General features: G+C 59.8%; 1 protein-coding gene across 10 annotated transcripts in view; it reads right to left on the bottom strand.

The window, feature by feature from the left end:
• LOC118725634 (CMP-N-acetylneuraminate-beta-galactosamide-alpha-2,3-sialyltransferase 4) overlaps positions 1-20,307 on the bottom strand; it is an 81,512-nt gene that overhangs the window by 31,268 nt on the left and 29,937 nt on the right. For 8 of the 10 annotated variants that reach the window (XM_036449628.2, XM_036449624.2, XM_036449630.2 and 5 more), the window contains exon 5: positions 18,119-18,229. The exons of 1 other annotated variant lie outside the window; for it this stretch is intronic. In XM_036449628.2, the coding sequence (XP_036305521.1) occupies positions 18,119-18,229 (111 nt within the window). Of the gene's footprint in view, positions 1-16,916; positions 17,310-18,118; positions 18,230-20,307 lie in introns of those variants that run through there. One more of the 10 variants, XM_036449633.2, reaches the window with a different exon arrangement.

Consider the following 20,307-nt stretch of genomic DNA (forward strand, 5'->3'; position numbering starts at 1 on the left):
ATGTGTGCTCACATGCACACTCGCAGTGCACGCACACGCATGCACACAGATCCATCGGCCCAAGCATGACACGCTATGCGTGCTCCCCCGGAAAGCGTCTGAGCACACACCTCCTCTGTCCCAGCAGGTACCTCTGGGAAAGAACTGAGCTCTGGAGAGAGGAGGGCAGAGGGCAGAGGGCAGAGGGCAGAGAGCAGAGGCCAGCAAAGCCCCACCGGCCAGCTCTTTTGGGGACCCTCCGGCTGCAAGACAAGCTCCCCACTTCCTGCCCAGGAAGGTGTCCGAGGAGGTGGGGAGGCCCGGGTGGCACAGGCCACTCCGCCTCCTACTCTGGGCAGGCAGTGCCCCTTCCCAAACCCAAATGCGAGAAGAGCCATCTCACCAGAAACGTTGGGGCTGGGACTGGAGGTGCCCTGAGCCCTGAGCCCTCCCAGCCACAGAGTGCAACTGCCACTGTCAGGACGACTTGGATGTGAGGGGCTGGCGGGGAGAGGGGAGGACCAGGGAGTGAAGGAGGCAGACACCAAGGAAGAGAGACGACGGGATCAAAGGAGGAAAAGGGAAGGGAGCCAGGAAAAGATTGGGGGGTAGGGTAAGGGGACCAGACGTCTGGCTTTTGGCGGGACAGTCCCGATTTCGAACAATTTGTCCCGCGTCCAAAAATCGGGACTTTTTTAAAAACGCCGCAGGACAAATTGTTAAAAATCGGGACTGTTGCCGAAACCGGTTTGGCTCAGTGGATAGAGCATTGGCCTGCGGACTGAAAGGTCCCAGGTACGATTCCGGTAACTTGATTGCGAACACATCCCTGGTGGCGGGAGGGGGGATGTGCAGGAGGCAGCTGGTCTATGTTTCTCTCTCATCGATGTTTCTAACTCTCTATCCTCTCTCTTCCTCTGTAATAATCAATAAAATATATATTTCTTTAAAAAAAATCGGGGCTGTCCCGCCAAAAGTGGGACGTCTGGTCACCTTAGGGTAGGGGGGAGAAAGTGAGGAAAAGCACCAAAGAGGGGACAAGAGAAGAGGGAGGTCAATACCCTAGCCTAGGGGTGTCGAACTCAATCAGAGAAGGGGCCAAAATCTAAAATCCAGCCTAAATCGCGGGCTGAATGGTTTACTGAACAGTCATAAACTGTCATTGTGATGGAAACGCAGCGGAGTGCAGTGATGACAGCGCGGTGCGGGCCACATTGTAAGGCCTGGCGGGACGGATTTGGCCCGCGGGCCTTGTGTTTGACACATGTGCCCTAGCCCATCTCTGCGGGGTCGGTCGGCTGCCCCCTTACACACACATATACACACCCTACCAGCCCTGAGCTCACTCTCAGCCCCACAAGCCAGCCCAGAAGCAGCGGGTGAGCGGGGCACTGTCCCCAGGCCCACGCCAGCCACACCCCCAGGGCGTTAGGCTCCATAGATCCGGGTCTTTGGGGCTGGAGAAAGCAAGGCTGTGGGGACAGGGGGTGGGATGTAGTGGCTGAGACCAGGCCACTCCTTGGGCAGGCCCCTGCCGGGGATAAGAGCCACTCTGTGACCTTGAACGGCGAGATCCACAGAAAGCAACTGAGCGGGTGCTCAGTGCCTGCCACACAGGGAGTGCTCAGGTCCTGCCCTGGCGTCAGAGGCCTCCGCCAGCTCTGAACGTCTGTTTCACTCGTGCTCCGTGCTCTCGGGGGGCGAGGCGGCGATAAAAACCCAACGCACAACATAGACTGACGAACAAAAACAGACCCAGAGACAGAGAAGCAGCGATCAGACTGTCAAACCTCAGAGGGAAGGCAGGGGAGGGTGGGGGTAAGGGAGAGAGATCAACCAAAGGACTTGTGTGCATGCATATGGGCCTAGCCAGAGGCCATGGACAACAGGGGGGTGAGGGCATATGTAGGGAGGGGTTTGGGATGGGAATGGGGGGGGGGGAGGTGAGAACAATTATGTGATACTTTAATCAATAATAAAATAAAATAAATAAAAAAGAACCCAATGCGCAGATGTGCTCACAGAAACCGGTGCCTGAGCTCACACCCCTGCCCTCTCCTCCAGGGCCAGGGGGCGGACACCCCATCCCCTGCCCCACCCCGAGACCCATCCAACACATAGCCAGCATCTGCGGGGCACGGGGTCGGGGCACCGAGGGGTCATCTGAAGGCTCTCGCCCAGAAGTGGAGGCTGCCACCGGAGAGGGGACACCCCCCCAGCAGTGCCCCCCACCTGTCTTCTGTGGTTGGCCAATGGTTCCGTCCCGGCCTCCACGGCTCATCTGGGCTCAGCCGGGCTCGCGTCACAGGAGTGGGGGCTCAGGAGGAAGGGACAGTGTGCTGGGTTGTCAGGGAGCGCGCAGAGAACAGGGGCCGGATGCTGAGGGCACCCCTGGGGGACAGCAGGTGCAGAGGTGAGGAGGTGAGGAGGCGCTGCTGGGACAGAGGCGGGCTTTCCCACACACAGGCCTTAAAGTCAAGAAACCGCCCAGCCAGTTGAGCATCGACCTATGAACCAGGAGGTCCCAGTCCACTCCCAATCAGGGCACACGCCCGGTTTGCGGGCTCCATCCCCAGTGTGGGGCGTGCAGGAGGCAGCCCGTCAATGATTCTCCCTCATCACTGATGTTTCTCTTTCTCTCCCTTCCTCTCTGAAATCAATACAAATATATTTAAAATACACTGAGTGGCCAGATGATGATGACGACCTCTGAACGCATCATCATCTGGCCACTCGGTGTACTTCTCTTGAGGACCTCATTGATTTGATATCAAAGATACTATAAGTCGTGCACCTGGTCAGTGTTCCCCTTTGCAGGGGCTGATAGAAAGCTCAGGACAGCCGAAACTGGTTTGGCTCAGTGGATAGAGCGTCAGCCTGCGGACTGAAAGGTCCCAGGATCGATCCTGGTCAAGGGCATGTACCTTGGTTGCGGGCATATCCCCAGTAGGGGGTGTGCAAGAGGCAGCTGATCGATGATTCTCATCGATGTTTCTGTCTATCCCTCTCTCTTCCTCTCTGTAAAAAATCAATAAAAATATATTAAAAAAAAAAAAAAAAAAAAAAAAAAAAAAAAGCTCAGGGCAAACAGATGACTGATCTCCAGCAAAAGTCTAGAATACTTTTGGTACCCATTTGAGATACAAATACACTGAGTGGCCAGATTATCGTGCGTTCAGAGATCATCATAACCTGGCCACTCGGTGTAATAATAATAATAATAATAATAATAAAGCCAAGAAATCCTCTGTCCCTTGCTGAAACCGGTTTGGCTCAGTGGATAGAACTGTCAGCCTGCGGACTGAAGGGTCCCGGGTTCGATTCCGGTCAAGAGCATGTACCTTGGTTGCGGTGCAAGAGGCACTAACTCTCTATGTCTCTCTCTTCCTCTCTGTAAAAAATCAATAAAATATATTAAAAAAAGAAAGAGAAAGAAACCCTCTGTCCCACTTTCGCATGGAATCGAGGCGGAAACCCGGTGCGTAAGGAATAAAGGGCAGCTCTTGGGGTTGAAGCAGGAACGGGGTGGACCCCCATCCCCAGCCCTCACTCCCGAGAGGGCTCCTGAGAGGGCTCTGCCCCCGGGACTCCTTTCTTGGCCCAAAATGGGGAGGAGAGGACTGAGATCAGAGATGGGAGGTGAAGTTAGGACCCTTTTGTGCACAGGCCTGCAGGGTGGGCTGAGAAGGGGTGACGGGTGCAGGGATGTGACCAGCTGGCCACAGCGTGGGTGGGAGGGACATGCCCTCCTGGGGGTAGACTCCCGCCCAACCCCACCTGGGCCTCCATTGTCTGAAGGGGAGTGGGCGGGGCCTTCCCTGACACAGGAGCTCGCCTGTCCCAAGGGACGCTCTATCCTTTTGCCCCAGGCAAAGGGGAGGTAAAGCTGGGACACAGGGAAAACTAGTCAGGAAACCTGAGCCCCATCTTCCATCCACTCATCAAGCAAATATTTATTGAGAGATTACTGGCCAACAATGGTGATAAAATCCTCCCATGCATGGAGAGGATGGCAGTGACAGGTTCCCAGATCTCAGGCTAACACGCTAACCTCGCAGGGAGGACAACGCAGGCATCCCAGGCCCGTCCCACACCCACACGTGCCTCTGGAGGTTCCCCGTCAAGGTCACCGGCTTGCCCTTGACCTTCTTCGGCAGCAACTGATCAGGAGCTTGTCCTTCCTCGGGCAGAAGCAGGCTCCTCTGGCCATCCAGGTACCCAGGCTGAGGGCCCTGCCGTGCCCCTGCCCGGCTTCCCTCCCCGGGACGGACCCAGAGGCCAGGGTAGGACCCTGCACCCATCACCCCTTCTCAGGGGGCAGGGTGCCCGCGATGCAGTTGCATCAGACTTGGTGGGAAGTTTCTGCTCGTGCTGCCAGCTGCCTGGGACCACCGAACCCACGTGGGCTCCATCCTCACCTGTCCCCGCTCTCGGTCCGGGAACCCCCTGCCACCAGCAGCACTCCGCTTTCACTTCCCTCCCGTGGCCCCGAACCACAGGGTCCCCGGCACAAGCCACGGGCCCCACTTCTCTCCTGGTTGTCCTTCCCTGACCTGAGCAACCTCCCAGGGCAGAAGGGAAGCGGGTCTCAGAGGAGTCCCTGGGGCCTGGGAATGCCGGGCCCCAGGAGCCGCCGGGCCCCTCGGTGCTCAGACCCCACAGGGCACCCCACCCCCACCCCAACGTGGTGCCCTGGTTGCCGGATGAGGCCCCGCAGCCCTGTGGGCGGCAGCCTCGCTGCCTTCCCAAAGGCAGGGGAGCAGGCGGGCAGACCAGATGGAAGCAATTACCATTGGGACAGTGGAGAGTGGGGGCTGGGCGGGGCCGGCTGCTGGGAGTGGGGGGATTGAGGAGGGGAGCCCGCCCTGCCCAGCTGAGAGGGCTGGCCTCAGGGGATGGGGCTCCTGGATGGGCAGGCAGAGGTGTGAGGGACCCGGTGGCGCACAGAGCTCAAGGCTGGGGATCAGGAGGGCTCCCTCAGATCCGGTGACCCCGAGCAAACCCCTTCCTTCTTCACACCTCCGGGCCTTGGCCTCCTCGTGGGTCACAGGACGGGGCGAGGGGAGCTCAGAGAGCAGCAGGGAACGGGAGAACTGGGCTGAGAGTGCGGGGTTCGGAAGCCGGCTTGCACACGAGGCCCTGCTCTGCTGCTTACGGGCTGCGTGACCTTGGCCGAGCGGCGTAATCTCCCCAAGCCTCATCTGCTCATTTATAAACGGGCTTAGGGCGGGGGCCTCCCGGGAGTGACGCACGGAAGTGTCAGCGCGACTCAGGTGACCGGGCCGGGATTTTCATTCGTGCTGGTCAGATGCACGATTAAGGCCTCTGGCACTGGCTAAGCTCCTTTTTAAGACAAGGACAGGTGCCGAGGGAGGTTGCGAGGGCCGAGCACACAGGAGAGACCTCAGGCACAGGCACCGCAGCAGCCCTGGCACCCGCACCTTGGAGGGCGGTTTGGGTCCGAGGCAGAAATGCAAACTGGTTCCTGTCCTGTTTCTGGCCACCACCACCCCCTCCCCCCCTCACCCCCCCCCATCCTCCCCGCCCACCCCGCCCCGCCCCGCCCCCGGGCTTTGGTGTGAAGCTGCGGCCACTGAGGGCCTCACCAGCTGAGCCTGCCTCAGCCCCTTTGCAGAGTAGCTTTGGGGGCACAGCCAGCTTCGGGGGCGCAGCCAGTGCTCCAGAGGTGTAAGCAAGCACATCGCCTGTCTGCGGGGCAGCGTGGAGGGGGGCGTGGGCAGAAGCAGGGCCGCAGGTCTCTGGGTCCCGGGCGAGGGGGCCAGGACTAGAAGGAAACCTGCAGCTCTGCACACCTGTGCCCCTCCCTCCTGAACCCAAAAGGCAACCAGCCCAGCCCAGCCCCTCGGCAGAGCTCAGTCCCTGCCCGGCTCCGGGCACCCAGCCGACGGCCCCACACCTGCCCGTGGCCCCCTGCCCGTGGCCCGAGGCCGCTTTCACTTGCTGCTGCACTTGACCACTTTCTTCCTCCCTCTGGGGTCTCTCTCCTTTCTCCTCTCTCTCCTCTCTCTCTCTCTCTCTCTCTCTCTCTCTCTCTCTCTCTCTCTCTCTCACACACACACACACACACACACACATACACACTCGGGGAAGGGGATACGGGGCAGGGCATGATTCCGAGGCCAGGGGCGGCCTCCGTCGGGGGCACTGAGAGCACTCCGGCAGGAGAGGGGGACTCAAAGCTACAGCCACCAACACCCGTCTCCCCCCGCCAGCTCCTCGGGCCACGGGAAGCTTCAGGTCAAGGCCCCGAGTCCGGAGGAGGGAGGAGGACCCTGTGGCCAGCAAGCGCGGCAGAGACATCTACACAGAAGGTCCCTGCAGGGTCAGGAGAGAGGGGACAGACCCTGTAAGGTTTCGGGGGGGGGGGGGGATTCCACTCACCCCTCACCCCACAGCCCCGCTCTCCAGGGTCCTCCCTCCGTCTCAGGGTCTGGGAGTTGGGCCAGGCGCTGGCAGCAGCCTCGGTCGCAGTCTGTAACGTGGCCCTGGGACATTCCAGGGTCCCTCTCAGGACGCCCGGGGGCTGGAGCCGAGCTTCGGGATCATCCTGAGGTCGAGGGACCCCGTCCTGGGATGGGGGTGGGGGGCGGGGGTGCAAACCGGGGAGCCACTGGGAGAGGCGGAGGTCACAGCTCCATGGGGCAGCCTTTCAGAGGAGGCCCTGAGCCCAGGTAGGGCCTGGGTGGCACCGACGGCAAGGCCGCCGCAGGCCGTGTGGCTAGCTGTGCCACGGCCTGGCCTCTCCGTCCCAGTCCCTGCCGGTGCCACGGGAGTCACTTTGGGGATGTGTTACAACTCCAGAAAGGAGCAGACGTTCGGTTCCATCCAGAACACTGGGTCCTACGAGTCTGAAAGGGCTGGAGGGGCCAGGGCTGTTTCTGAGGAGTCGGGGGGTTGTGGGGTGCAGCCCTGAGGCATCACCCGCTCCTGGGCCCGGGCCTCCACTCTCGGGGAGACCCAGGAGCAATCCCCTCCCCAGCCACAGCCACCTCTCGTCAGCCCACAGCCCGAGCAGGCAACTCTCCCTTCCTCTCCTCACTTCTCCTTCCACCTACACTCCCCTCCCAGCTCCTGCCCATTTGGACTCTGGGGGTTGGGAGGGAAGGAAGGGGGGGCCCAGCTGTGGCTGTCCTCGGCGGGCCCAGGGCCCACCGCACAGCCTCAGCTCTCCCACGCAGAGCACCGGTGCTGAGGGATGAAGCGTGGGGAGCACTGGGCGTAGGAACAGGAGCAGAGAGGGAGCGGGTCAGAGCGGCCTGGGCCACCTTGGGTCAGGGGTGGCTAGACGGGGAGGGTTCCAGACCAGCTCCCAGCAAAGAGAAAAAGCCCCAGAAGTTCATTTCTGGGCACCAAACGGCTGCCTCCCCCCCCCCCCCCCCCCCCCCCCCCCCCCCGCAGCTCTCTAGAATTCGGGACAACCTTGAGAGAAAGTGTGGGAGGAACAGGTCTAATGGCACACACAGACCTCTTCCTGGTGCGGGCACCTTCCATAGCCACTCACTGAAGACCCCCTAACCCCTCCCCCGGGGCCCATGCTAGGGCCGGGTCTGGAGGAGGCAGGTGGCCGAGCTCAGCTCCAGGGAGGGCAGCGCTGCTCTGTGCCTCTTGTGACAGCCCAGCCCCTGCCAGGCCGTTCCCAGGGCTCTGAAAGAGTAAGTCCGCCTTGAACTTGGCTCCCACCCTGTGCCTCCCTCTGGAGGGCGGTGCAGGGCTCAGGCTTCCCCGAGAGGCTGTGGGGGAGCCAGCCTGTGGGTGGCCGGGAGGTCAGACGTGCATAGGGAGCACCCCAACGCTGCCTGCCCCTCAAAGCCAGGCCTTCGGGGACCCCAGTCTGTGGAACAGAGGAAGCAGCCGGCGAGGTCTCCCATGGCCCAGGGGTGCCTCCCCCAGGACTGGGGATGGAGGAGCAGCACGAGTCCTGGCAGACATGTTGGCAGCTTCAGGCTGGAGGTCCCTAAGGGCAGGGGCCCCAGGGGGGCGCTCAGAGCAGACAGCTGAGCCCTGGGGAGAAGGGGGTGTGCCAACAGTACCCACACCTTTCCCCAGCTCCATCCCTCCTCACCGCCCACCACCCAGCCCACTACCCAGGGAGCTCTGAGCACGGCGGCCTGGACCCACAGACCCCCCACAACGTGGACCCAGAGTCCCGGGCACTGCCAGCCTGCAGCGGGCCACCTCCCCCTATGGACCCATTCTGCTGGGCGACCTTGTTACTCGGCGCAGGGACCGACCCAGCAAAGCCTGCCGCCTCCCCTCCAGCGAAAGCGGCCCCCGGGGCTCCTCCTGGCTCGATGGAGCAGTGGGGAGAGACATCAGGGCTCCAGGATGCTGAGGGCGGGGCGCCTCAGCCCGGGCGCGGGGTGCGGGCTGAAACTTTCCGGGGCCAGAGCCCCGTCCCGTGTGCGCCCTCCCCGGAGCCAGAGGAACGGCTTCCCGCGGAAAGCAGGGGAGGGGATCCCAGGCTTCGGCCACCCACCCGGTCGGTGGGTCCGGACCCACGTGTCGGCCCGACCCCCTCCCTCCCGGAGGACGCGCGGGGCCGGGGGCCGGCGGCGGGCCGCCCGCGCTCCCCCTGCCCGCGGCCCCGGGGCGCGTACTCACCCGGGCGGGTGGGGCGGGGCGGGCGGGCGGCTCGGCGGCTCCGATCCGCTAGGCGCGCGGCGGGCGGGCGGCGCACGGGCTGGCGCGGCGCTGGCGGCGGGTCCCGCCTGCGGGAGGCGGGAGGCGGGGGCCGGGCCCCGCGGGGCGGGGACGCGCCGGACACGCGTGCGCACAGCGCCGGGCGCGGACCGGGAGCGGGCGGGCCCGGGAGGAAGGGCGGGGGGGCGGGGGAGGAGGAAGAGGAGGAGGGAGGGCTGAGCGATGGCGCGGGTGGGTGGGGGTGTGGTCGGGGCGGCGGGAGAGCCACGCAGCCGCCTGGGAAAGGCTCCTGGATGGATGTGCCCGGCGCACCCTCCCCGGAACAAGGAGCCCCAACAAAGGGTCCTCCGCTGGCTCTCCACGCCATGAGCCTGCCCCCCCTCGCCCCTCACTCGGGGAAAGTGAGGCAGGAAGACAGAGGCCCATGCCCAGTGCACAGGGGCCAAGGGCCCTGGCCCTAGTCTGGACCGGCCGCCCCCCCCCAAAAAACACACACACACACAAAAAAAACTCTGCCCTCTGTACCCCTCTTTTGCACACCCTGTCTTGGCCTGGGGAAGGCCTCTCGGTTTCTGTTCCTCCGGGAAGGGGAAGGCGCCAGGCATCCTGTCTCCAGGGGAAACCACATCAGGCCCCTGACCCTGGTTCACGGGGCCCAGACACCCCGCCATCGAGCCTGGGACCTGCCCAGGCTGACGGTTTGGAATCCCCTCCAGGACGCCCTCCCCCCACCCCCAAGATGCTTTCTCAGGTGACCAGTGTCCGCTGAGCCCCAGGTGTGAACAGCCGGGTGGGTGCTGAAGCCTCAGAGGCAGGTGTAAGACCCAGCCCCTGCCCCCTCACCCCCCAAACTTGTCATCAGCAGCAGAGAAGGCGCCCCGTGCAGGCAGGGCAGGATGTGACTAAGTGTTAAGCGTGGTGACAGTGACGGCGTTCAGAGAAGTACCAGCTCCAGACTCACTGCAGCTGACACGGGAGGGCTAGTCTGTGGAGGACAGAACTCAGAAGCTCTTAGAGCGCCTCAGGAGCAGAGAGCAGAAGGTGCGTGAAGAGTGAGCCGTCCCAGGTCATAGCCGACAGGGTGTTTTCCCTTCACCATGTCTTGGTCCTGTTTGAATGGTGCCTTTGGCATTGTCGGTCAGACATTCATTCAACAAACACTTATTGCCTGTGGGCTCTAAGGGGCCTGGACCGAAGCGAAGTAGAAGGAACCCAGCCATGAAAGCCCTTGCCCTTGGCAGGTCCAGAGGAAGAGGAAGGTCCTCCTTGTTTCACAGGTGGGAGAGCTGGTCCGAGGTCAGCAAACCGCGGCTCACGAGAGCCACAATGCGGCTATTGGGCCCCTTGAGTGTGGCTCTTCCACAAAACACCACGGCCTGGGCCAGTCTATGTTAAAGAAGTGGCGTGAGAAGAAGTTTACGTTTAAAAAAACGTGGCTCTCCCAAGAAATGCCAATTGTTGTCCTGTTGATGTTTGGCTCCGTGGACTCGTGAGTTTGCCGGCCTCTGCCTTAGGCGGTGGCTATGAGGAAGGTGGATCCCTCCTCTCACCCATCAGCTATATTTAGGTCTCTCCCTGCCCTCCACCCCCCACCCAGAGGCTATCCCGAGCCTGGTTCGTGGGTGCCCAGAAGCTAACGGTAATGCCGACTCCGCCCCTCAGCCGCAAGAATCTAGAGGGGAAGATTCTTACTCCTGCTCTTCCCCTCTAGATTCTTCATGTCATAAGTGTCCGGCTGTGCCATGAATCCTTATCCTCTTGAATCCGTGTCCCCTGCGGTGCAAGAGGAAGGAATCCTAGTGCCTTTCCATCCCAGGCACTGGGTTCTGGAGGCCACCCCCCCCACACACACACACACCCTTCCCCAGCCCCATTGCATCCCTTCGGCCCATTTGCATGACACCCACCGTGAGCTCCTCAGCAAGAAGCGCTGTGGCGGGCAAGCAGGGCTTTGGCTCCTGGGGGCTGTTGCTCTCCGCGCTAGCTGTGCCAGGGCCGGGTCAAGACAACCTGAGCAGCAGGCTGCTGCCCTGGTCCTCTGGGCCACACTGCCTCCACTGCCATTTCCTCTGCCCCCTGTTTACCTCACAGGCTGTCTCTGCTGGGGAGGAAGTGGCGGGCACCTCCCTGCTGGGGGTTGGGGAGCAGAGGAGGTGACCAAGTTGCAAGGTGCATGGGGAGGGCAGGTGCATCTAGCGCCAGCAAGCCCTGGCCCCGGCTGCCCCCGGCCAGGCGGTGGGTTTGGACAGGCCTGGGGCCCGTTTGACAAGGGTGCCTGCCCGGCAAGGCTTTTGGCTCCCGTCCCTCACATGTGCCACGTTAGCATCCTGCCCACCGGGGGAGGAGGGAACGGCAAGATGCCGTTTGAGGAAGAAATAAATCCAATCCGGCATCTCAGACGCTTTTAAAAATAGCAACTCCGGGATGGGATTTCAGCTCCTGTTTTGATCAGATTTGTATGGCCGGACCACGGAGCCGCGCGGTTCCCAGGGTTCTCAGTAGCAGGGGCATCACTGTGGTAGTCTTAGAAACCTGCCCGCTGGCCGGGGCCACAATGCATTCCAGGAACCTTTAGGCTGGGAGCGATCCCAGAAGTCACTGCTCCCAGCCCGCGTCTCTGTTCAGGGCCACGGTCCATTCACCACCGCGAGTGCGTGGCTTGCCTCTCGACTTCACGTCTCCTGGTTGCCATGACTCCACAGCATACTCTAGGATTACACAGCCCTCTAGCCAGGAAGTGCTTTTTCATATTTAGCCCAAATACTGCTGGTGGCAGCCCTTTTGGCCCTTTTTTTTTTTTTTCACAGCAGGAAAACAGCAGCCAACATCTATCTACTGTGCGAAGACTATGTCCACAAAGTGCTCATCTAAACCCCACAAAGGTCGAAACCTGTTTGGCTCAGTGGATAGAGCGTCGGTCTGTGGACTGAAGAAGGGTCCCGGGTTCGATTCCGGTCAAGGGCATGTACCTTGGTTGTGGGCACATCCCCAGTGGGGGATGTGCAGGAGGCAGCTGGTCGATGTTTCTCTCTCATCGATGTTTCTAGCTCTCTATCCCTCTCCCTTCCTCTCTGTAAAAAATCAATAAAATATATATATTTTAAAATAAACCCCACAAAGCCTTCAGGATCAGCATGGCCACCACGCCTAGTTAGGAGCTGTTGTGTAACTCGTCCAAGTTCATAGTCGGGTGCGGTGCAGATCCAATCCTGGGACCATCAACCCACAGGGCCTCTCACACAGAGGGTTAAGGAATCTGTTAGTGAAGGTGACCGAACGTTTTTGCCTTTAAGCTGGTAATTAAGGAACAAAAGACAGAAAGAGCCTCTGTGATCCTCCTGGCTTTCCTGCTCAAGAGATTTCAGATAAGAAAATCCTGCTGTCCAGAAGGAAGTCTTAGAATGTTCCTGAGCCTCATTTGCTGTAAGTGTGATGAATGGAAGGGCTGGGGGGGAGGGGAGGGCCTGGGTCCCATTGTTTCTGAGTTGCCTAGGAGAGTTTGCCTGCCCAGTGCCTGCATGCCTGCGTGCGTCCAGCTCTTCCTCAACAACCTGTCAAACTGCCCATTCTCACTTCTGAAATCTAAGACCTCAATACTCGCCTTTTCTCCTTTGCCCAAAGTAGTCATAATCCAGGTGTATGTATTGAAATGTGATTTTCTACTATTAATTTCTCTAATTTGATTATTTACCCAGCTAGAAGAATTTAGCAGGTGGGAGGAAAAGTAAATACACTGAGTGGCCAGATTATGATGATCTCTGAACCCATAATAATCTGGCCACTCAGTGTGTGTATGTATGTATGTAAGTGTGTGTGTGTGTGTGCGTGTGTGTGATCCTATTTAATAAAAGAGAAATATGCAAATTAACCACCACTCCACTCCACAAGCCATACCCATAAGCCAATCAGAGTGCATACGCAAATTAACCCCAACCAAGATGGCTGTGGCCACAGAGGCTTGGGTTTCTCTGGCAACGGAAGAAGCCAAGCTTTCCGCTTGCCCTAATAGGCCTAAGCCTCCACTCCAGGCTACAAAGTTTCAATTATAGAAGGTAAACAAGAAACAGTTGATGCCATGGAGCAAGCAAGAGGTTTGACTACGCTCCAGGCTACAAAGTTTCAATTGTAGAAGGTAAATAAATTCCAGATACCAGGGCCTCTGCTTGGGTTGCCAGGGGGGCGTGGCCAGCCTGCAAACCACCATAGGCCCCTTACTCAGGCCATCCTACACCTCAAGGGAACCCCCACCCTGACCCAGGACACCCTTCAGGGCAAACCAGCTGGCCCCCACCCATGCACCAGGCCTCTAGCCTATCTAATAAAAGAGTAATATGCAGATTGACCATCACTCCAACGCACAATATGACTGCCCCCATGTGGTCAAAGATCCTGCCCCTATGTGGACACAAGATGGCCACCACAAGATGCCCAGCAGGGGAGGGCAGTTGGGAGGGACCAGGACTACAAGGGAGGGCAGTTGTGAGTGATTAGGCAAGTAGAGGAGGGCGGTTGGGAGGCATCAGGCCTGCAAGGGAGGGCAGTTGAGAGGGACCAGGCCTGCAAGGGAGGGAAGTTGAAGGTGATCAACCTTGCAGGGGGGCGGGGGGAGTTAGGGGTGACCAGGCCAGCAGAGGAGGGTAGTTGGGGGCAAACAGGCTGGCAGGGGAGCAGTTAGACATCAATCAGACTGACATGGGAGTGGTTAGGGGGTGATCAGGCTGGCAGTCAGAAGCAGTTAGGGGCAATCAGGAAGGCAGGCAGGCGAGCAGCTGGGAGCCAGCAGTCTTGGATTGTGAGAGGGATGTCCCAGATTGGAGAGGGTGCAGGCTGGGCTGAGGGACCCCTCCACCCCCCACGGCCGTGCAGGAATTTCATGCATCAGGCCTCTAATATATATATATGGCAATACATGTGACTGATGTTTCTCTCCCTTCCTCTCGCTGAAATCAATAATTTTTTTAAAAGTACATTTGAAGAAAAGACAGTCCTTCCTGAGAAGGAAGGGTTAGCAGACCTACATCAACCTATTCAGACACAACACCGATACATGACAATGTTCGGACATAGACGTATTACAAGAGCAACATTTTCAAACATTTTTCTGAGTGTCACCGTTTCCTGATTTCTCCGTGTGGGGATCTGTATTCCACAGAGACAGGCGAAGTGGAGCTGAAATGTCCAACTCCTTCCGAAATGTAATTTTCCTCTTTCATGGAGGAATGTGGACGAATACAGAACACTCAGCGATTCTGCTCTGTGAGGAAACTTTTGGGCAAACAGAGGAGCCAAGGAACAATAGCAATGGCTCCTTTCCTTCTCCAACCAAGCCAGGAGAAAGTGGGCCAAGGCCCAGGGCTGACGGCCAGCGGGGGGAGGCCTCAGGGCTCATCTGGGGAGCGTGGCATCAGCGGGGCAGGGGACCCAGGCACGCACACCAGAATCACACAATTCAACTCGCAGGGCCCTCTCTCCGGCACAGGGGAAAGACACAGCTCGCTGCCGGAGGGGCTGGGAGGCTGAGGAGCCAGGGTGGGGCTCAGGAATCCGGGGTCTTGCTCGGGGAGCTCTCAGAGGGCAGGATGTTGGGCTCTGCTAAGTGGCATTGCAGCAAAGGAACGGTTTCCGGCAGTGACCAGGGCACATAGCTGTATCTCAGAGAGTCCGCAGGATCCATTTCACGGCCCCCCACACACCTGAGCCGCTGTTCAATGGAGTGAAAGCAAGTCTTCTTGCCGAAACTGGTTTGGCTCAGTGGATAGAGCGTCGGCCTGTGGACTGAAAGGTCCCGGGTTCGATTCCTGTCAAGGGCATGTCCCTTGGTTGCGGACACATCCCCAGTAGGGAGTGTGCAGGAGGCAGCTGATCGATGATTCTCTCTCATCGATGTATCCCTCTCTTCTTCTTCTCTGTAAAAAGTCAATAAAATATATTTTAAAAAAAAAATCAAGTTTTCTTGTGGGCAGTGGCCCTGAGGCAGGAGGCTGGACTCCTGTCTTGCCCGGAGCAGTGTCCAGCTTGCAGGCTGTCCTGCCCTTGGCTCCTGGTCACTTCCATTGCGGGAGCTGGGGGTAGAGCTGAGGAGCGGGGAGTAAGCCTGGCCCTCGGTGACAGCACGTGTGGTCCTACAGGGAAGACCAGCCCTGACTCCCAGCATGACAGGGATGAAGCCAGGCCTCCCTCTGGATCAGCCCTTACCCAGTCTTGTCCTGGGCTGATCCCACCCCCTGAGCCATGCTTCTGGAGGGATCTCCCTGTTCCCTCGGTCACCCTGAGATTTTATGCCAAATCATGTGAAGCTTCGCCCAGATGAGACGTGGCGCAGGTGTGACGGGTGGCGGAGTCAAACTGTGAAGGAGCAGAGATGGACCCATCAGACAGGGAGTTGTGCCTGGAGAGGCGGGAGGCCTTCACGGGGCACCCACCCAGGGAGGGGAAGGCCTGGCCCCGGGGAGGCCCTGGTGTCTTCCTCTCATTCAGGATGGGTCGCCCGCCTGTCCGTCCGTCTGTCTTTCCAAGCAGACAGCCTCCATGGGGAGCCAGATGAGGCCCCGCTGAGAGGACTTGTTCTTTCCAGGAAACACAGCCTGCACTCTGCAAGGAGGGGCCTCTGGGCTGGCGTCTCCTCCGCTCCTCCCCCCGCCCCCCCCCCCCCCACGTGACTTTTTCTGACACGTGAGAAGACAAGCGGCTTCCCTTCCAGGCCGGCTTGGTCCCACTGCTGTCATCTCCGCCTGGTAGGGAACGCAGCCCCACGGCCTCCCCGCCCTCAGTGCCTGATCCCATTCACTGTCCCCCTGGAGGTGCCCTGTGTGGGCCAGGGAGCCGAGGAATGTCAGGATCCACGCCCCACTCGCCCACATGCCTGCTTTCAAAGCAGCTTCGGTGAGTGGTCTGTGTCACCGTGCGTTCACCTGACTGCCCCACCAGCCAGAGGGTAGGAGCTTTGCCTCAGTCCCCTCTGTGTTCCTAGCCCCAGGATACTGTCTGGCTGACACTACTGTCAGACAGTTCCTGATAAAGCTTCATTGTCACAACCTGACATAGCAGATTACATCACGGACCCTCCTCCCTCCTCCCCTGCACACAACGCAGGCTCAGACCGCCCTGGGTCTCGCCCCATGTTAAGGGTCAATGTCGGCTCCAGAGACACTTCTGACCATTTGCTCACCGTCACCAGCATCTCGGCAATGCCTTGCCTATAGCACATGTTCAATAAACCTCGGAGGAATGAGTGAATGAAGGAATGAATGAATGGAGCTCGGCTCTGCAGCCACGTCTCCTGGTCCTCTGTCCAGGGGACGCAGAGGAAGAGCCACCCCCTCCTCTGCCTTATACTTTCCTCTTATCACCCAGCAAAGCCCAAATCCTGCCTCCCAAGTGCTGCCCGAGTAAGACCCGGGACCTGTCAGCCACAGCTTGACACACACGCACAGCCCTCAGCCCTGACACACCTGTCTTCTGTGAAGAGGGCCGTGTGCAGCTGTCATGCATGCCGGTCCCTGCTCTGCTGGGGCAGTGGCAGGGGCCCCCTGCCCAGGGAGGCAGCCTCTGCTGGCTCCTTACAGGCCACCAGCCTGGCGTCCCTTCTGAAGTCCCTTCCTGGCCTCGAGATTCTCTGGCCAGGCCTTTGAGGCTGGCCACTCCTTGGACCCGAGCCCGCCGGGGCCGCTGGGGCCACCACACCCGTATCGCTTTGCCCCGCTCTCCTGTTTTGTACTTGATCTTCTGGCTGCTCCAGCGAGTTTGTTTTGTCTTCCTGCCTAGATAATAAACTCAAGGCCAGGGACTCGCTGACCAAATAACAGAGACACGAAGGCAGGCGTTCTGGGCACGCATCGCCCGATTCTTTTTAAAACCCTCCCACTTCCAGGCCAGGATTCTTCATCCTTGTCAACAAGTTTATCAGCAGGCGTGACTCACCCCCATGACCTCAATGCTGGGAATGAAGGAAGCGAAGCGCCATCAAAAACGGCTAGAGATTACTCCCAGAAAGTTTGCCTGTTTTCCGCTTTGAGGGCATTCCCAGGAACACCGTCCGGTAGGAAGGAGAGAACGTGGCAGGAGAATGGGGAGTGAGAACAGGGAGTGAGAACCTGGGACCCTTCAGTCGGCAGGACCCTTTGGAAACCGGCAGGAGGGGTGTGCAGGATTTGGTGTCGGGCCTGCCAGCCATCCCGGTCAGCTGAAGCCAACCCCCACCCTCTTTCTGGGGGTCTGCCCACCCCACCTTCCTGAGCTCCTGCCTCCTGGGTGTGGCACGGCCAGTCCACGCCAAATGCGACCAATACTTTACTGGCACACTAGAAATAAGCCCGTACAAACCACAGTTATAAAAATTAATTTGGCGCTAAAAAACCCCACCCCAGTCCCGCGTATCTGTGTTCTCCGGACCGTCCAGGAGCTCAGCTCTTCTGGGCTTCCTGCAGGAGCCTGAGCAGGGGGTCGTCCGCCCGGAGGGCGAAGGTGAGGGTGCGCTGCTGGTAGTGCTCGGGGTCACGCTCCAGGTTCTCGATCACCTCCGCCAGCAGGTGGGCCCGCTCCACGCCCGAGCCGGGCGCCTCGAAGCCCAGGGCGGTGAAGTGCACGTGCAGGTGGTAGTAGGAGGGCAGGTAGTGCAGGTACACGCGGAGGCGGTCCCCTCTCACCCGGTACCGCTGCAGGATGGCTTCCTGGGGAGAAGGGAGCGGCGGGAAAGGGGTCACCGTGCTGCCCCTCCTCCCGCCCTAACCGCAGACCAACCTTCGGACAGGTAATAAAACCCACCCACAGCCCTCTGCCCACCGCGCTGCAGGTCCCTGCATCCCTCTGGATCAGAGCGGGCAGGTGACAGCCAACCTGAGGCTCTTGCTTTAAAATATATATATATATATATATACATATATATATTTCAGAGAAGAAGGGAAAAGGAGAGAAACATCAGGGATATCAGGGATGAGAGAGAATCATTGGTCAGCTGCCTCCTGCATATCCCACACTGGGAATCAAACCCACAACCTGGCCATGTGCCCTTGGCTGGATTCTAGCCTCTCTTCCCCCATCTTCCCTCCCCTCGGGGCTCCTTTCAGCACCCCAATAATTTCATTTGACTCAATAGTCACCCCACATAGACAGTCTCCCGAATCCCAGGAGTCAGAGAATACTGACTGCGAGCTAGAGGCGGTTCCTGCACTCACACCTCAGAGCCATCGGTCCAGCTACAAGAAACGTGGCTGTGTGTGCGGCTGTCACAGCCAGACAGGTGACCCTGGGCTGGGCCTGGGGGGGAAGGCAGGTGCCGAAGTGGGAACTTAGGAGGAGGAGAGAGGGGGTGAGGAGGGGTGGCGGCAGGGCCTGGAGAGAGCCTGTGCAGCCCCACTCGGACTCAGAAAGAAGCCCCCGTCGCAGACACCGTCTGGGGAGGGCGAGGAAGAGTACAGGGAGCACGCTGAAAGCAAGAGGCGATTCCTCTGGGCTTCGACGCGTTGCCAGGGCAACTCACCTGCCCCTCCCGGAGGATGTTCCTGAGCAGCGGCAGGTGCTCCGCGGTGAGGTCCCGAATCGACCTGATGCCCCGGCGGTGGCAGATGGCGATCAGGTACAGGTCATCCAGCTGCAGGGAGCGGGAGGACAGCGGGCTCAGCGGGTGGCAGAGCCGGGAACTGCCCAGCGAAGCCAGCAGGCGCCCACCCCCTGGCCTGCGGTGCCATCCACAGCCCGCCCCAGGGACCCCACAGCAGGACTGATCCCCGGCGATGTGGGCAGTCTAAGGAAAGGAACTTCTGTCCATTCCTCCTGCAAAGGAATGTCCTAAACTCAGAGCTGATGGGGCTCACGTGCCAAGGACAACTCTCCCCTGAAGAATTCATGGTCTAATTGCATGGACACAAGTGACTCCTCAGACACAAGGTGACAGAAGGACTGGGAGAAGGAAGACCAGCCGGGGCCATCCGGAGAGGCTTCCTGGAGGAGGCGGCGGGATCGGAGTCTTGAAGAGGTGGGCTTACAGGAGGGGCCTTCGGGGAGAGGGAACAGTGAGAGCAAAGGCTCGGAGGCAGGAAAGCATAGGGCTGAGGGCAGAGGAAATAACCCGATCTGCCGGGACTCAAAGGCGGTGAAGGCGTGTGAAGGCGGAAAGGGAGCCGGGACCGGTTCGGCAGGGGCACCACCAGAGCCGCACTGACCTTCTCCTCTCTCCCCCCACCTCCCCGGCCCCCAGCAGCCCTTCCCACTGTCCTCCCTGAGAACAGCACCTGGCCCAAACCTGGAGGTCACCACGCTGCGAAGAACCAAAGTCGACAAAATGGTGCCCAATGACAGAAATGAACGCCTCTGGCCCAGAATCTGTTCCCACCCCACCCCTCCCCGGCCCGCTGGCCTTGGCTACCACATCCTGTGCCTGCATGTGAGGCAGGCCCAGCCTCCCGGGCTCCGGGGGAAGGCCTGGGGCAACTCCAGCAGCACTCAGCCCTGCATCTGAGCTGCCAGATTCCTCCACGAGATAGTCTGGGGACCGGCCCCGAGCTGAAAAGCGGGAATGAGGTTTTCCATGTGGCACCTGATGTCCATGTGCCTCTTCCTGCCAGCGGTCCCCTCCCGCCCCAGACGCTCTCTGCTGCCAGGGCTCCAGCCTCTGGGCTCCCTGCCCCAGGCCTGCTGCACACGGGCCCGGGGGAGCCTCTGGCAGATGACAGAGCTGTGCCAACCGGGCTCCCTTGCCCACAAGCGCCTTCGGTGCTCTCCTTTTCCAGGACACGCGTCCAGGACGTTTACTCTCTCAGGAGGTGGAGGCCCCGGGAGAAGCCAGGAGAAAAAAAAAAAAACGTCTTAAACTCGAGGCATGGGTGTGTCTGTGGGTGTCTGCGGTCGTCCCAGGTGTCACTATCACAGGACTCCCGAAGAATAGGAGCCTTTGTTTTAATGCCGCCTGATGGCCATCCAAACATGACACTCAGTCGCACCCCCTGCTCCCCTGACCTGGACTGAGGCGGGTGGCCTGGCGCTGGGCGTCAGCTCACGGCGGGGTGTGGAAGGGAAGAGAACGCCATCCTCTGATATCAGACGTTACTTCAGACGTTCTGCAGCCAAAGGGCCTCTGGCTCAGAGAAACTCTCTGGAAAAGGCCAGACAAGGGGCCGGCAAGGGTCTCAGACTGGCACGCCAGGGGGGGGGCCGGGAAGTCAGCCATCAATCTCGTTTTACAAGGGAGGACGGGGGACTCGGAGGGGCAGCTTCCTGGCTCAGGCTGAGGGGTGAGAATGCGATTGGCCGGAGCCTCAGAGGGAGAGCCATCCCTCCACCTCGGGGTGACCGGAAGGGCAGTGTCCTGTGCTGAGAACTTAGACCAGAGAACCGAAGTCACATGACCTCAAAGTGCACGCGAGTCCCCATAAACACACACACACACACACACACACACACACACACGCTCCTACGTACAACAGGGAAAGGCTCTCTGGAAGGACAAAGAAATGATCTCTCCTGGGGAAGGGAAGTGGAGGAAAGTGGGTGACGACCATTCTCCCTGCACACCTTGGGCTGTGTGCACGTTTACCCTGTGCAGGTACGAACCAGACCTGCAACGAGTAAGCAACTAAAACACGCAGGCGGTCTCTTAAGAGAACCGAGGGAGGGATGTGTGACCTCCAGGAAGGCAGAGGTCTGGCACACACTAGGGGCGTGGCAGGTATT

The sequence above is a fragment of the Pipistrellus kuhlii genome, unplaced genomic scaffold (assembly GCF_014108245.1).
Source record: "Pipistrellus kuhlii isolate mPipKuh1 unplaced genomic scaffold, mPipKuh1.p scaffold_m20_p_20, whole genome shotgun sequence".
Lineage (NCBI taxonomy): Eukaryota > Metazoa > Chordata > Mammalia > Chiroptera > Vespertilionidae > Pipistrellus > Pipistrellus kuhlii.